Source organism: Bos grunniens, chromosome 14 (assembly GCF_055505025.1).
Source record: "Bos grunniens cultivar Pamir isolate PY7600 chromosome 14, Bosgru_T2T1.0, whole genome shotgun sequence".
Taxonomy (NCBI): Eukaryota; Metazoa; Chordata; class Mammalia; order Artiodactyla; family Bovidae; genus Bos; species Bos grunniens.
Window position 1 is genome coordinate 4,810,599 of NC_141178.1, and position 15,507 is coordinate 4,826,105.

General features: G+C 44.1%; 1 protein-coding gene across 2 annotated transcripts in view; it reads left to right on the forward strand.

The window, feature by feature from the left end:
- Nucleotides 1-947: 947 nt before the first annotated feature.
- E2F5 (E2F transcription factor 5) overlaps nt 948-15,507 on the forward strand; it is a 35,689-nt gene continuing 21,129 nt past the window's right edge. The window contains exon 1 of one of the 2 annotated variants that reach the window (XM_086335810.1): nt 948-1,228. In XM_086335810.1, coding sequence (XP_086191936.1) covers nt 1,091-1,228 — 138 coding nt within the window. In that variant the 5' untranslated portion in view covers nt 948-1,090. The remainder of the gene's footprint in view (nt 1,229-15,507) is intronic. The other variant, XM_086335809.1, reaches the window with a different exon arrangement.

The following is a 15,507-nucleotide window of genomic DNA, read 5'->3' on the forward strand; positions in this document are numbered from 1 at the left end:
AGAAAAAGAAGTGGAGATAGGCAATCTACCTGGAAAGAATTCAGGATGAATAAGTTTTAAAGATGATCAAAGAACTTGGTAAAGAATGGAATTCTTTAGTGCAGAACTAGAAGTATTTAACAGCAGAGTTAGAAAATACAGATAACAACCAAAGATGAATATAATAACTGAAATGAAAAATACACTAGAAGAAATCAACAGTAGACTAAATAATACAGAGGAATGGATCAGCAACCTGGAAGACAGGGTATTGGAAATCACTGATGCTAAACAGAAAGTTGGACTATAAAGAAAGCTGAGCGTGGAAGAATTGACGCTTTTGAACTGTGGTGCTGGAGAAGACTCTTGAGAGTCCTGATGACTGCAAGGAGATCCAACCAGTCCATCCTAAATGAGATCAGTCCTGGGTGTTCATTGGAAGGACTGATGCTGAAGCTGAAACTCCAGTACTTTGGCCACTTGATGCAAATAAGACCCTGATGCTGGGAAAGATTGAGGGCAGGAGGAGAAGGGGACGACAGAGGATGAGATGGTTGGATGGCATCACCGACTCAATGGACATGAGTTTGAGTAAACTGCGGGAGTTTGTGATGGACAAGGAGGCCTGGCGTGCTGCAGTCCATGGGGTCGCAAAGAGTCGGACACGACTGAGCCACTGAACTGAACTGTACTGAACTGAAGCCCCTTTGCCCAGTCGCAGAATCCACCTCCCGTCCCGCCCCTTCTTGCCCCGCCCACCCGTCTCGCCCCGCCCAGCCTCCCGCCTCGTCCCCTATCGCCCCGCCCCCCATCGTCTCGCCCCGCCTTCAGCGAAGCGCAGCGGGCCGTGCGTCACTTCCGGCCATTTAAAGGCGGGCCCCGCCCCCGGCGCGCCGGCTCGCGCTCGCACCCCGCCCCCGGTCGCGGCCCCCTCATCACGGCCCCGGGCTTGGGGAGGAGAGGGGAGGGGAGGGGCGGAGGCCTCAGGTGGGTGGGCGCCGCGCACCTGTAGCTGCCGGGAGCCGGCGACCCCTCGTCCCGCCCTTGGCGGGCGGCGACGGCCGCGGCCGCCCGGGGTCCGGCCCGGCAGGTGGCGGAGCGCGGGGACGCGATGGCGGCGGCCGAGCCCGCGAGCTGCGCGCCGCCCGGGGCCGGCAGTAGCCGGCACGAGAAGAGCCTGGGGCTGCTCACCGCCAAGTTCGTGTCGCTGCTGCAGGAGGCCAAGGACGGCGTTCTGGACCTCAAGGCGGTGAGCGCGGGCCGCGGTCTCAGGAGGAGGAAGGGCGGGCCGCGGGGTGAGGGGCGCGGGGCGTGAGCAGGGGCCGCGCCGCCGACAAAGAGCCGCGGCGCCCGCGTGGCGTTCACCTCAGCGCGCGGGGCCTGGGCCGGGCGCCCTGGGGGTCTCCGCTGGTGCGGACTGGCGGCTATTGTAGGCGATTCCTGTGAGGGCGTCCGTCGGTTGTTGAAAACGCAAGCAGGCAAAACCCGAGTTTGCTACCTCTTCTGAATGAAACAAACAAAACGTGAACTCTTCAGTCCTCCTCTTAAAATAAGAACAGTAAATAAAAGCACCTCTCCCTCTTACACTTCTTGTCACAATCCTGGTGACGAAGAGGGATGTTTGATTTGTGAGTTAATTTGGGATCTGAAGCAAGCAAGCAAAACCGGTGTTTGCCACCTCTTCTGGATGAAACAAAAAAGTCAACTCTTCAGTCCTCTTAAAATAATAATAGTAAATAAAAACTCCTCTTTTACACTTTTCACAATCCTGATGACTAAGAGGGATGTTTGATTTGTGAATTAATTTGGTATCTGAAGCAAGCAAACAGAACCCGAGTTTGCCACCTCTTCTGGATGAAACAAAAACGAAGTTTGAACTCTTCAGTCCTCCTCTTAATAATAGTAAATTAAAACACCTCTCGCTCTTACACTTCTTTTCATAACCCTGATGACTAAGGCACGTTTGATTTGCGACTTAATTTGGTATCTGATACACATGTATAAAAGTGAGACTTGCCATCACACGACGAGGGGACGTTTTATAACTTCCACCAAAAGAGATGGAAGTGCCGCGTAAACTCTCCGGTTTCCTGAGACCTTGTGCTTGGTCTGTTACTACAGTTTCAGAATTTTCAAACAACAACATGCATCAAAAGCTGTTCTGTTAAACAAAGTGACTTAACCGTTCCAGGCCAGATTTGGAAGGATTCCACAGCGCCGAGGAGCAAGAGAATGTGATCACTTGTATTAAAATTCAGCCAGCACACCCAGTTTAAGAACTAAAGCTTTAAGAACAAATGAAAATTTAATGAGTCAGTAAGCATTGCAGGCCTTTCCTAGGCATTACCCCTGAATCTGGTCTGACACGGGGGATTGGTCCTAGCCCCTAAGGGAGTGCTGGGACAACCCTACCTCCCTTGAAGGCTGCAGTTATCAAGGCTGTACTGAAAGTAGGCTGCAGCGTCTGAGCAGAGAGGGTCTTCTAGTTTTCCCTTACCTGAAACTCAAAAAAAGAGGCCAACTTGATGGCCCCTGCTAGGAGCCCTCCTCTCAGGTTACCCCAGGAGGTGAGGTGTGTCTTGGAATGTCCTCTCCATCTCTTGGATATAATAGGTGTTCAGTAAGTGATTGTTGAGTTATCTGAATTGTTCTACTTTTATACAAAGAAGGCGTGATGCACAAATTTTGCATTTTTGAAAATGATTTCTAGTCTTTTTTTCTGGAAATGTTATTCCTAGAATATTCCTACACCTTTTGGAAATTCTAGTCCTTTTTTTCCCTGTCCCCTGCCCCCAGCTCTTTCCTCCATACCTCTCTCCCTCCCTAAAAGTGGTTTATAGCATATATAATAGTTATGAACTAAATTGGATTCTGTGTAAAGAATGTCACAGTAAGTTATGAGGTCATCGGTGAAAGCCAGGGATGTTACACAACACAGCTTGCAAACTGCGATTCAGAATCTAGAAATTCAGTTGTATCCTGTGACTTCAGTACAGAATCAGGAAAATTTGGGGTTTTCCAGATGACACTGAGCTCTAAGGGCTGACTGAGGGCTTCTACAACTTGCCTGGAGTAGGATGGAGGTTTGCCCTTGCTTTTCCCTCAGTTCTTTTGTGTTCTTCCTGTTTCGTCTGTGGTCAGATGTTGCTGTCCAGAAGTGAAAAAGGCAGTGAGCGGGAAGTGGAGTTTTAATATTTCATAACAACTTTGTTTCATTCATCCTGAAACTTTCCTAAAAGTTCAAAGGTTTCTGCAGTAACAGTAGGTCTCATTATATTAATGACTTTTTACTTGTAGAGAGCACTTTGAAAAAACAGTATTCTTTTTTTACATATATATGAATGTAAATTTCATTTATTTGCATTTGCTCATATATGTGTAAAATCTTATATTATAAAAATCTTATACTGAAATCTTTCCAATGATGTTTCTTACTGTGCACCATTGTAAAAGATCATAATGACTTTTGATGATACATGTTGAAGATGGATTAACTCTGATAAGTTTCTCTAATTTGAAATTAATTATAAAATCATTTTCTCTTATATTCTTACTTGGGAGTAGTGTATTTCTTACATTCTTAATTGGGGGTGGTTTATTTCAACCTTATACACTTGATATTTTTTAAGAGCAATTAATGAAAGATTTCTGTGAATATCATGAATATAAAAAATATTATTTTTACTTGGATGTGTATTTAACCATCACATCCAAGTATCTTCAGTTCAGTTCAGTCACTCAGTTGTGTCTGACTCTTTGCGACCCCATGAATCACAGCACGCCAGGCCTCCCTGTCCATCACCAACTCCCGGAGTTCACTCAGACTCACGTCCATCGAGTCAGTGATGCCATCCAGCCATCTCATCCTCTGTCGTCCCCTTCTCCTCCTGCCCCCAATCCCTCCCAGCATCAGAGTCTTTTCCAATCAGTCAACTCTTCGCATGAGGTGGCCAAAGTACTGGAGTTTCAGCTTCAGCATCATTCCTTCCAAAGAAATCCTAGGGCTGATCTCCTTCAGAATGGACTGGTTGGATCTCCTTGCAGTCCAAGGGACTCTCAAGAGTCTTCTCCAACACCACAGTTCAAAGGCATCAATTCTTCAGCACTCAGCTTTCTTCACAGTCCAACTCTCACATCCATACAGGACCACAGGAAAAACCATAGCCTTAGATATCCATAAAATATCAACACCACGTAGATGCTATTTTTCCCCTAACTTAGGACATATACTACTGAAGAATAACATAATGCTGTATCTTAGAGATAACTTTCTTCTTAGTAATTTAACTAATTGAGGACATAGCTTAACAAAGCAAACACATTCTAATAAAGCTATTCTAGTATAATTTAACCATAAGGAAGGAATGGAAACACTTTTGAAGTAGTTTAAGATGTTTTTATTCAATATGTTCCTCCCACACCCCCACCATATAGCCTCATTTACAACAGTGGGAGTGGGGTAGTTACTGTTTATTCCAGTGAGATGACAAGTTATGTCATGGTCCTCTCCATTTATGTGGTTTGTCAATTTATGCTGTTAGTAGTTGGCATTTATTGGAAGCTTAGTACATGCCAGGCATTTTACATATGCTAACTAATGTTATGTTCCTAACTTTAGAAATTTGGCTGCTGCTGCTGCTAAGTCGCTTCAGTCGTGTCCGACTCTGTGCAGCCCCATAGATGGCAGCCCACCAGGCTCCGCTGTCCCTGGGATTCTCCAGGCAAGAACACTGGAGTGTGTTGCCATTTCCTTCTCCAGTGCATGAAACTGAAAAGTGAAAGTGAAGTCGATCAGTTGTGTCCGACTCCTAGCAACCCCATGGACTGCAGCCTGCCAGGCTCCTCCGTCCAAGGGATTTTCTAGGCAAGAGTACTGGAGTAGGTTGCCATTGCCTTCTCCGAGAAATTTGGGCTAATCATCCCCAATTCACAGATGAGAAAACTGGTATGTTAAGTAACTTGCCTAATGTCACACAGTAGAAAGTGACAGCTGTGACTTGAAACTAGACAATTTTTTCTTATTTTCTGGGCTATACTGCCTTTCAGCACTCTTAAAAAAGTTAATTTCTTATTTAAGGTTTTCATCTCTGTAAGGGCATGGAATCTTTCTTGAAAGAAAGATCAGATCAGTTGGTCAGTCCTGACCAACTCTTTGCAGCCCCATGAATCGCAGCACGGCAGGCCTCCTTCTCCATCACCAACTCCCGGAGTTCACTCAGACTCACGTCCATCGAGTCAGTGATGCCATCCAGCCATCTCATCCTCTGTCGTCCCCTTCTCCTCCTGCCCCCAATCCCTCCCAGCATCAGAGTCTTTTCCGATGAGTCAACTCTTCACATGAGGTGGCCAGAGTACTGGAGTTTCAGCTTCAGCATCATTCCTTCCAAAGAAATCCCAGGGCTGATCTCCTTCAGAATGGACTGGTTGGATCTCCTTGCAGTCCAAGGGACTCTCAAGAGTCTTCTCCAACACCACAGTTCAAAAGCATCAATTCTTCTGTGCTCAGCCTTCTTCACAGTCCAACTCTCACATCCATACATGACCACAGGAAAAACCATAGCCTTGACTAGACGAACCTTTGTTGGCAAAGTAATGTCTCTGCTTTTGAATATGCTATCTAGTTTGGTCATAGCTTTCCTTCCAAGGAGTAAGCGTCTTTTAATTTCATGGCTGCAGTCACCATCTGCCGTGATTTTGGAGCCCAAAAAAAAGAAAGTCTGACACTGTTTCCACTGTTTCCCCATCTATTTCCCATGAAGTGATGGGACCGGATGCCATGATCTTCGTTTTCTGAATGTTGAGCTTTAAGCCAACTTTTCCACTCTCCACTTTCACTTTCATCTAGAGGCTTTTGAGTTCCTCTTCACTTTCTGCCATAAGGGTGGTGTCATCTGCATATCTGAGGTTATTGATATTTCTCCCAGCAGTCTTGATTCCAGCTTGTGTTTCTTCCAGTCCAGCATTTCTCATGATGAACTCTGCATATAAGTTAAACAGGGTGACAGTATACAGCCTTGATGTTACTCCTTTTGCTATTTGGAACCAGTCTGTTGTTCCATGTTCAGTTCTAACTGTTGCTTCCTGACCTGCATACAGATTTCTCAAGAGACAGATCAGGTGGTCTGGTATTCCCATCTCTTTCAGAATTTTCCACAGTTTATTGTGATCCACACAGTCAAAGGCTTTGGCACAGTCAATAAAGCAGAAATAGATGTTTTTCTGGAACTCTCTTGCTTTTTCCGTGATCCAGCGGATGTTGGCAATTTGATCTCTGGTTCCTCTGCCTTTTCTAAAACCAGCTTGAACATCAGGAAGTTCACGGTTCACATATTGCTGAAGCCTGACTGGAGAATTTTGAGCATTATTTTACTATACTTCTACTCATGATAGCAGAGAAAGTATTAATCTCCTGCATTGAAAATGAAAATATTGATGGCATATTCCATGATACTTCATAAATTAAACTAGTCCTGTTTTTCTAGAACTAAGAATTTAAGTAAGTTAGAGTAGTTATGACTGTTGTTAGTTATATGTTGTTGTAAAAATTCCTATTATAACTAGGTTTTCATATTTGCTATTTTGATGCTATATTCGACTTTTTAAAGTATGCTCGATTGCTTATCTTTTTTATTATAATTGTTCAAGTTATCAATTGCCTGAATGATACCTGGATTCATATGATAAAATATTTATGGTATTTCTTATCTCACAGGTCCTTGACTCACACCCATTTATGATTAGCTGATTAATACACATCCTGCAAGAAATACATAATTTAATCTAAGGCCTTAGTTTGTGACATCGAGCAAAGATGTGATGTTACAGAATAAAGCAAGGATTATCCTAGGGAGAGAGATTTAGGTGGAACAGCCAGAACTTTAGTATGTGCTTAAATCTTCACAGGACAATTTCACTTGTGAGTGTATACCTAAAATAATTGAAAACAGTGTCTTGAACATATACCTGTATACTATGTTCATACAGCATAATTCACAATAGCGGAAACGTGGACACAACCCATCCACAAATGAATTAGATAAGCAAAATGTGGTATTATATATGTATAATAGAAGGTTATGCGACCTTAAAAAGGAAGGAATTTCTGACACACGCATAGATGAACCTTTAATACTTTCAGTTCAATTCAGTTGCTCAGTCGTGCTGACTCTTTGTGACCCCATGAATCACAGCACGCCAGGCCTCCCTGTCCATCACCAACTTCGGGAGTTCACGCAAACTCATGTCCATTGAGGCAGTGATGCCATCCAGCCATTTCATCCTTTGTCATCCTCTTCTCCTCCAGCCCCCAGTCCCTCCCAGCATCAGAGTCTTTTCCAATGGGTCAACTCTTCGCATGAGGTGGCCAAAATACTGAAGTTTAAGCTTCAGCATCAGTCCTTCCACAGAACACACAGGACTGATCTCCTTTAGGATGGACTGGTTGGATCTCCTTGTAGTCCAGTGGCCTAGCAAGAGTATTCTCCAACACCACAGTTCAAAAGCATCAATTCTTCGGCACTCAGCTTTCTTCACCGTTCAACTCTCACATCCATACATGACCACTGGAAAAACCTTGACTAGACAGACCTTTGTTGGCAAAGTAATGTCTCTGCTTTTTAAAAAATATGCTATCTAGATTGGTCATAACTTTCTTTTAATACCTTAGATAGTCACAAAAAGACAAATGCTGTATGATTCCATTTATATGAAGTGATCAGAGTAGTCAAGTTCATAGAGACAGAAAGAGTTGTTGTTGCTAGGGGAGGGGAGAATGGGAAGTTGTTGCTTCGTGGGTGTTTTAGGGCTCAGTTGTGCTCCCTCAAAATCTCTATGTAAAAGTCTTCACCCCAGGTACATTAGAATGTGATTGTATTTGGAGACAGGGCCTTCAAAGAGATGATTCCGTTAAAATGAGGCCATTAGAGTGAGTGAAGCCAATCTGACTGGTGTCCCTGTGAGAAGCAGTCTGGACCCACGGGCACCAGGGATGCCCGGACACAGGGAAGCATGGGTGAGGACACGGCGAGGTACAACATCTGCAAGCCAAGGAGAGAGACGTCAGAAGAAATCAAGCCTGCCCACACCTTGATCTTGGACTTCAAGCCTCCGGGACTGTGACAAAATTCTGTGGTATTTTTATTATGCAGCCCTAGCAAACTAGTACTGTGGGTGTAGAGTTTCAGTTGTGTAACGTGAGAAGAACTCTGGAGAACTGGTTGCACAGCAGTGTGAAGGTACTTAAAACTACTAAACTGTACACTTGAAAAAGGGATAAGATGCTAATTTTCAGTTCAGTTCAGTTGCTCAGTCGTATCCAACTCTGTGACCCCATGAATCGCAGCACTCCAGGCCTCCCTGTCCATCACCAACTCCCGGAGTTTACTCAAACTCATGTCCGTCAAGTTGGTGATGCCATCCAGCCATTTCATCCTCTGTCGTCCCCTTCTCTTCCTGCCCTGAATCCCTCCCAGCATCAGAGTCTTTTCCAATGAGTCAACTCTTCGCATGAGGTGGCCAAAGTACTGGAGTTTCATTTCAGCTTTAGCATCAGTCCTTCCAATGAACACCCAGGACTGATCTCCTTTAGGATGGACTGGTTGGACCTCCGTGCAGTCCAAGGCACTCTCAAGAGTCTTCTCCAACACCACAGTTCAAAAGCATCAGTTCTTTGGCACTCAGCTTTCTTCACAGTCCAACTCTCACATCCATACATGACCACTGGAAAAACCATAGCCTTGACTAGATGGACCTTTGTTGGCAAAGTAATGTCTCTACTTTTGAATATGCTGTCTAGGTTGATCATAACTGTCCTTCCAAGGAGCAAGCATCTTTTAATTTCATGGCTGCAGTCACCATCTGCAATGATTTTGGAGCCCAAAAAAAGAAAGTCTGACACTGTTTCCCCATCTATTTCCCATGAAGTAATGGGACCAGATGCCATAATCTTAGTTTTCTGAATGTTGAGCCTGAAGCCAACTTTTTCACTCTCCTCTTTCACTTTCATCAAGAGGCTCTTTAATTCTTCACTTTCTGCCATAAGGGTGGTGTCATCTGCATTTCAGAGGTTATTCCTATTTCTCCCAGCAATCTTGATTCCAGCTTGTGCTTCTTCCAGCCTAGCATTTCTCATGATGTACTCTGCATATAAGTTAAATAAGCAGGGTGACAATATACAGCCTTGACGTACTCCTTTTCCTATTTGGAAACAGTCTGTTGTTCCATGTCTGGTTCTAACTGTTGCTTCTTGACCTGCATATAGGTTTCTCAAGAGGCAGGTCAGGTTGTCTGGTATTCCCATCTCTTTCAGAATTTTCCAGTTTATTGTGATCCACACAGTCAAAGGCTTTGGCATAGTCAGTAAAGCAGAAATAGATGTTTTTCTGGAACTCTCTTGCTTTTTCCATGATCCAGCGGATGTTGGCAATTTGATCTCTGGTTCCTCTGCCTTTTCTAAAACCAGCTTGAACATCTGGAAGTTCACAGTTCACGTATTGCTGAAGCCTGGCTTGGAGAATTTTGAGCATTACTTTACTAGTATGTGAGATGAGTGCGATTGTGCGGTAGTTTGAGCATTCTTTGGCATTGCCTTTCTTTGGGATTGGAATGAAAACTGACTTTTTCCAGTCCTGTGGCCACTGCTGAGTTTTCCAAATTTGCTGGCATACTGAGTGCAGCACTTTCACAGCATCATCTTTCAGGATTTGAAATAGCTCAGCTGGAATTCCATCACCTCCACTAGCTTTGTTCATAGTGATGCTTTCTAAGGCCCACTTGACTTCACATTCCAGGATGTCTGGCTCTAGGTGAGTGATCACACCATCATGATTATCTGGGTCGTGAAGATCTTTTTTGTACAGTTGTTCTGTGTATTCTTTCCACCTCTTCTTAATATTTTCTGCTTCTGTTAGGTCCATATCATTTCTGTCCTTTATCGAGCCCATCTTTGCATGAAATGTTCCCTTGATATCTCTAATTTTCTTGAAGAGATTTCTAGTGTTTTTCATTCTGTTGTTTTGCTCTATTTCTTTGCGTTGATCGCTGCGGAAGGCTTTCTTATCTCTCCTTGCTATTCTTTGGAACTCTACATTCAAATGCTTGTATCTTTCATTGTCTCCTTTGCTTTTCACTTCTCTTCTTTTCACAGCTATTTGTAAGGCCTCCCCAGACAGCCATTTTGCTTTTTTGCATTTCTTTTCTATGGGGATGGTCTTGATCCCTGTCTCCTGTACAGTGTCACGAACCTCATTCCGTAGTTCATCAGGCACTCTATCTATCAGATCTAGGCCCTTAAATCTATTTCTCACTTCCACTGTATAATCATAAGGGATTTGATGTAGGTCATACCTGAATGGCCTAGTGGTTTTCCCTACTTTCTTCAATTTAAGTCTGAATTTGGCAATAAAGAGTTCATGATCTGAGCCACAGTCGGCTCCCAGTCTTGTTTTTGCTGACTGTATAGAGCTCCATCTTCGGCTGGAAAGAATATAATCAATCTGATTTCGGTGTTGACCATCTGGTGATGTCCATGTGTAGAGTCTTCTCTTGTGTTATATTTTACTGCAGTTAAAAAAAAGTAAAACAATAATACAATAATGCAGTACCACTGTATACCTAATGGAATGGCAGAAATCCAAAACACTAACACCACCAAATGCTGGCAAGAACATGGAGCAATAGGAACTTTCATTTCCTGTCAGAGGAAATGCAGAATGTTACAGAAGTTTCTTACCAAACTGAACATACTTTTACCATGCAATCCACTACTTGGTATTTACGCAAAGGAGTGGAAAACTTCTGTTCACAAAGAAATCTGCACATGGATGTTTATAACAGCTTCATTCATAATTGCTAAAACTCGGAAGCATTCAAGATGTCCTTGTGTATGCAAACTAATGAATAAACTGTGGTACATCCAGACAACAGAATAGTATTCAGTGCTAGAAAACAGTGAGTTGTGACCATGAAAAGACATGGAGGAATCCTAAGTGCGTATTACGAAGTGAGAGAAGCCAATCTGAAAGGGCTGCCCTATAAAACTCCTACCATGTAAGGGTCTGGAAAAGACAAAACTATGGAGACAGGAAAAACCCGGGGTTCAGGGAGTGAGATGAATAGGTGGAACACAGAGGACTTTTGGGGCAGTGAGACTCTGGTGTCCTGTACCCAGAGAAGGCACCACACCAACAGGGACCCTAATGTGAGCTGTGGACTTTGGGTCCCTGTGGTGGGTCAGTGTAGGTTCACCAGTTGGGACGTACCATTCTGGTGAGGATGTGGATCGTGGGGGCAGCTCTGCATGTGTGTGGGTAGGGCGTATAGGGGAGACCTCTGTATTTTTTACGTTTTGCCGTGAACCTCAAACTACTCTAAAAAAATATTAAAATGCATATGTAAAACTTCTCTGGATACGTCTATTTGAGGGTCTAATTATTAAGCATCTGTTGAATACAAGATGCATGACCAAATGGGAGAAGGGAGTCCTTAGGAGACTAAAACTCTACAGCATTAATACACATGGTTCAGTTCAGTTCAGTTCAGTTGCTCAGTCCTGTGCGACTCTTTTCGACCCCATGAATTGCAGCACGCCAGGCCTCCCTGTCCATCACCAACTCCCAGAGTTCACCCAAACTCATGTCCATCGAGTCAGTGATGCCATCCAGCCATCTCATCCTGTGTCGTCCCCTTCTGCTCCTGCCCCCAATCCCTCCCAGCATCAGGGTCTTTTCCAGTGAGCTGTCTTCATATCAGGTGGCCAAAGTATTGAAGTTTCAGCTTCAACATCAGTCCTTCCAGTGAACATTCAGGAGTCCTTTAGAATGGACTGGTTGGATCTCCTTGCAGTCCAAGGGACTCTCAAGAGTCTTCTCCAACACCACAGTTCAAAAGCATCAGTTCTTCGGCACTCAGCTTTCTTTACAGACCAACTCTCACATCCATACGTGACTACTGGAAAAACCATAGCTTTGACTAGACAGAGCTTTGGCAGATTTATTTTTGTGCAGAACTATAGGCTCTACACCCCAACGCTTCAAGAAAGCTGGAGGCCTTGAAAGGGATTATACCAACTTTCTCAGTGTGTAGACCAAAGGTAAAATGCATCCGCATCTCCTGGATCTTTAAAGAAAAAAGAAGAGATTCTAACATCGGACCTGGGAAATCGGTTCTGTAGGGCTAGGGAAGGAGCCTAGGAATTGGTATTTTTAAATAGATACTCCCAGGTGGTTTTGATATATACTGACATCTGAGAACCATGGAATGAACTCTCCTGCCGCCTCTTTTCTGCCTTATTCATGAATCAAAAAGCACTGTTCTGGTAGTAGAAGGAATTAAATGTTGGAACAGAATTGACCATTTAGGAGCTCACTAAGACTGATGATGAGCGGAGAAGGCAATGGCACCCCACTGTAGTACTCTTGCCTGGAAAATCACATGGACGGAGGAGCCTGGTAGGCTCCAGTCCATGGGGTTGCTAAGAGTCGGACACGACTGAGTGACTTCACTTTCACTTTTCACTTTCATGCATTGGAGACAGAAATGGCAACCCACTCCAGTGTTCTTGCCTGGAGAATCCCAGGTACAGAGGAGCCTAGTGGGCTGCTGTCTATGGGGTTGCACAGAGTCGGACACGACTGAAGCGACTTAGCAGCAACAGCAGCAAGACTGATGAGAGCTACCCTTGCGGAAATGTTGGAGGCTACAGATGGAAGAAATTCCTCTTTTATATGCTCTGGAATAGTTGCTTATGTCTGAGTAGCAGCATATTGTAGCCAGGTTTGATCCCTGGGTTGGTTTGCTATGCCCTGGAGGAGGGCATAGCATCGATCCCCTGGAGAGGGAGGGCATCCCACTCCAGTATTCTTGCCTGGAGAATCCTATGGACAGAGGAGCCTGGTGGGTTACAGTCCATGGGGTCACAAAGTCAACTGAAGCGGCTGATCAGGCACACACACATGGCATTTAAATCTTACATTACTAATTTGAAAGTTATTTCTATAATGGAATAAATTAAAAATGTACTTTTACAGTAAAATTTCTTTATGTTTTACTTACAGGGGAATAGGAAAATTACAAGATTTAAAGTTTCATATTGTTAAAAAGAACAAGATTGGCATTACTGTAGCTGATCATCATTTGTATTCCAGGGGACTGAGCAGTGAGCGAAATGATGCTCACATGATGCAAGGCCCTCCATCACTGGGGAAGATTCTCTCCTTGACTGGAAACTATGTAGGCACAACTGGAGACATGATAGGTATATTCTCATCTAGGGAAGAGTAAGGAGGATTTAGTTGAGACCCACAGTTAACAGAGATTTCATTAGCAGAGTGCCCAAGTATAGAGCTTTTGCTAATTTTATGCATCATTTTCTTTTTAGAAATATCTTGTTAAATTTTTAAAGGTAGAATTACTGTTGTTCAGTTGCTCAGTTGTGTCCAACTCTTTTGTGGCCCCATAGACTGTAGCCTGCCAGGCTTCTCTGTCCATAGGATTTTTCCAGGCCAAGAATACTGGAGTGGGTTGCCATTTCCTTCTTCAAAAGGTAACTTAACAGGCTAGAAACACACTTTGAATTACTAGCTCACAGGGAAAAAAATAACAGAGAAAGCCTAACAAATCTGTTAAACGGATCAAAAGATAAAATACATGAAAGCATAATACACAGAAAACATCAAATGAGTAATAGTTGAAACCTACTAGTTTCTCCAGGATGTGAATGTATCCAGTTGCTTTCTCCTTAGTAAGGTAGTTAAAAATTCAGGCATCTGTTGTTTACAAGAAAAGCACCAACAAAGGAAAGGAATCAAAAGTTTTTAATTGTGGTATACCAGGCAAAGAGAAATCAGGAGTGAAAGTACTGATTTCCAGAGAAAGTCTACCTTAATATCAGGTGCACCCAATGGCATAAACTGATGGAGATCATAATTCAAAGGTGAATCGTAAAAGTCACTGTTTAAATAGTGCATAGCAACATGGATCACACGTGCATTTGTCTGGACGTGTGTTCTACATTATTATTATGATAAATATGTCTTATAAATACATTTCTTTTAGATTTTGCCATTTAAGACTGAATTTCCATAATTATTAGTTCATGGATCTCCCTTTCTGTCTTAAACTTAATATGTTTGTACAAGGGAGGTTTACCTTTTTAAAGTTAGAGTATATCTGTTGAAATAGCATTCAAATAGTAGAAAACTTGGGGAAAATGAATATAGTCTGGAATAAAAACTACCCAGTACACCACTACCCCAAGAGCCACTATTTTCAATTTTCAATGTTTTCCCCAATTTGTCACACCTTTTTATAGCTGAGGTGGTAACTTTTATTTTCTCAAATTGTAAACATAAATTTTGAGAGCCTCAATTTAGAGTTATCATCAAGAACTCACCATTCTTATAGATAGGTATATAAGTTGATTCTAGCTTTTTTCCATTTCATTCAGTAAATATGAGTTAACCAGTGTGCACCCTGGCCCTTTCCTTAGTAGCTTGGAGCTTACAGCTGTGGGGCAGAGGGAGGGAGACGGGACCCTTCTCAGGGCTCAGAGGGGTGTGGCCTCCCTGCTCAGCCCGGGACCCACAGACGGGAGAGCCCCAGAGCTCCAGGGGGCAGTGAGGGGCGAGCCGGCTCCACGGGCCTCAGAGACTCCGGTGCTGTTGTCACATATGAAGTGTGAGCATTTAAGGTCAGGTGGTTCTCCTTAGGGACTTCCCTGGTGGCTTAGACGGTAAAAGCATCTGCCTACAATGCGGGAGACCTGGGTTCGATCCCTGGGTTGGGAAGATCCACTGGAGAAGGAAATGGCAACCCACTCCAGTATTCTTGCCTGGAAAATCCCATGGATGGAGGAGCCTGGCAGGCTACAGTCCATGGGGTCGCAAAGAGTCAGACACGACTGAGTGACTTCACTTCTTCACTTCTGTCTACCATCACTGGCCTGAAATCACAGACATGAAAGAATGTTATTATAGTCAACATAAGCATCTAACAGATGGTTCTCTTCTTAGAGCAGCACCCAGCGCCTCAAGGACCCAGGACCCTCCGTGTGTCCTTCCCCCTCCTCTTCCAGCACCCAGCCCTCCAGCCGTAGTCCTTCTGGGGCCTCCACCTCTACTTCTGCCTTAGGGATGCCGGAGCAGACCTTCCCTTCTGCCTGGAGCAAATGTTTACACACACACACTGCCCCCCACTTCCCTTCTGCCTGGAGCGCATTTTGACACACATACACAAATACACACCGCACCCCACCCCCACCCCGCCCCACCTTGGCCAGTTCTCTAAACCCTGTGGTCTCAGTGTAAATGTTTTCTTAGATGCTGTGATAGATAGAATATGACTCCTGAAAGATACCCATGGCCTAATGCCTGGGACCTGTGACTGTGTTATGTACTTACCCGCTTCAGTTGTGTCTGACTGTTTGACCCCGTGGACTATAGCCACCAGGTTCCTCTGTCCATGGGATTCTCCAGGCAAGAATATGGAGTGGGTTGCCGTTTCTTTTTCCAGGGGATCTTCCAGACCCAGGGA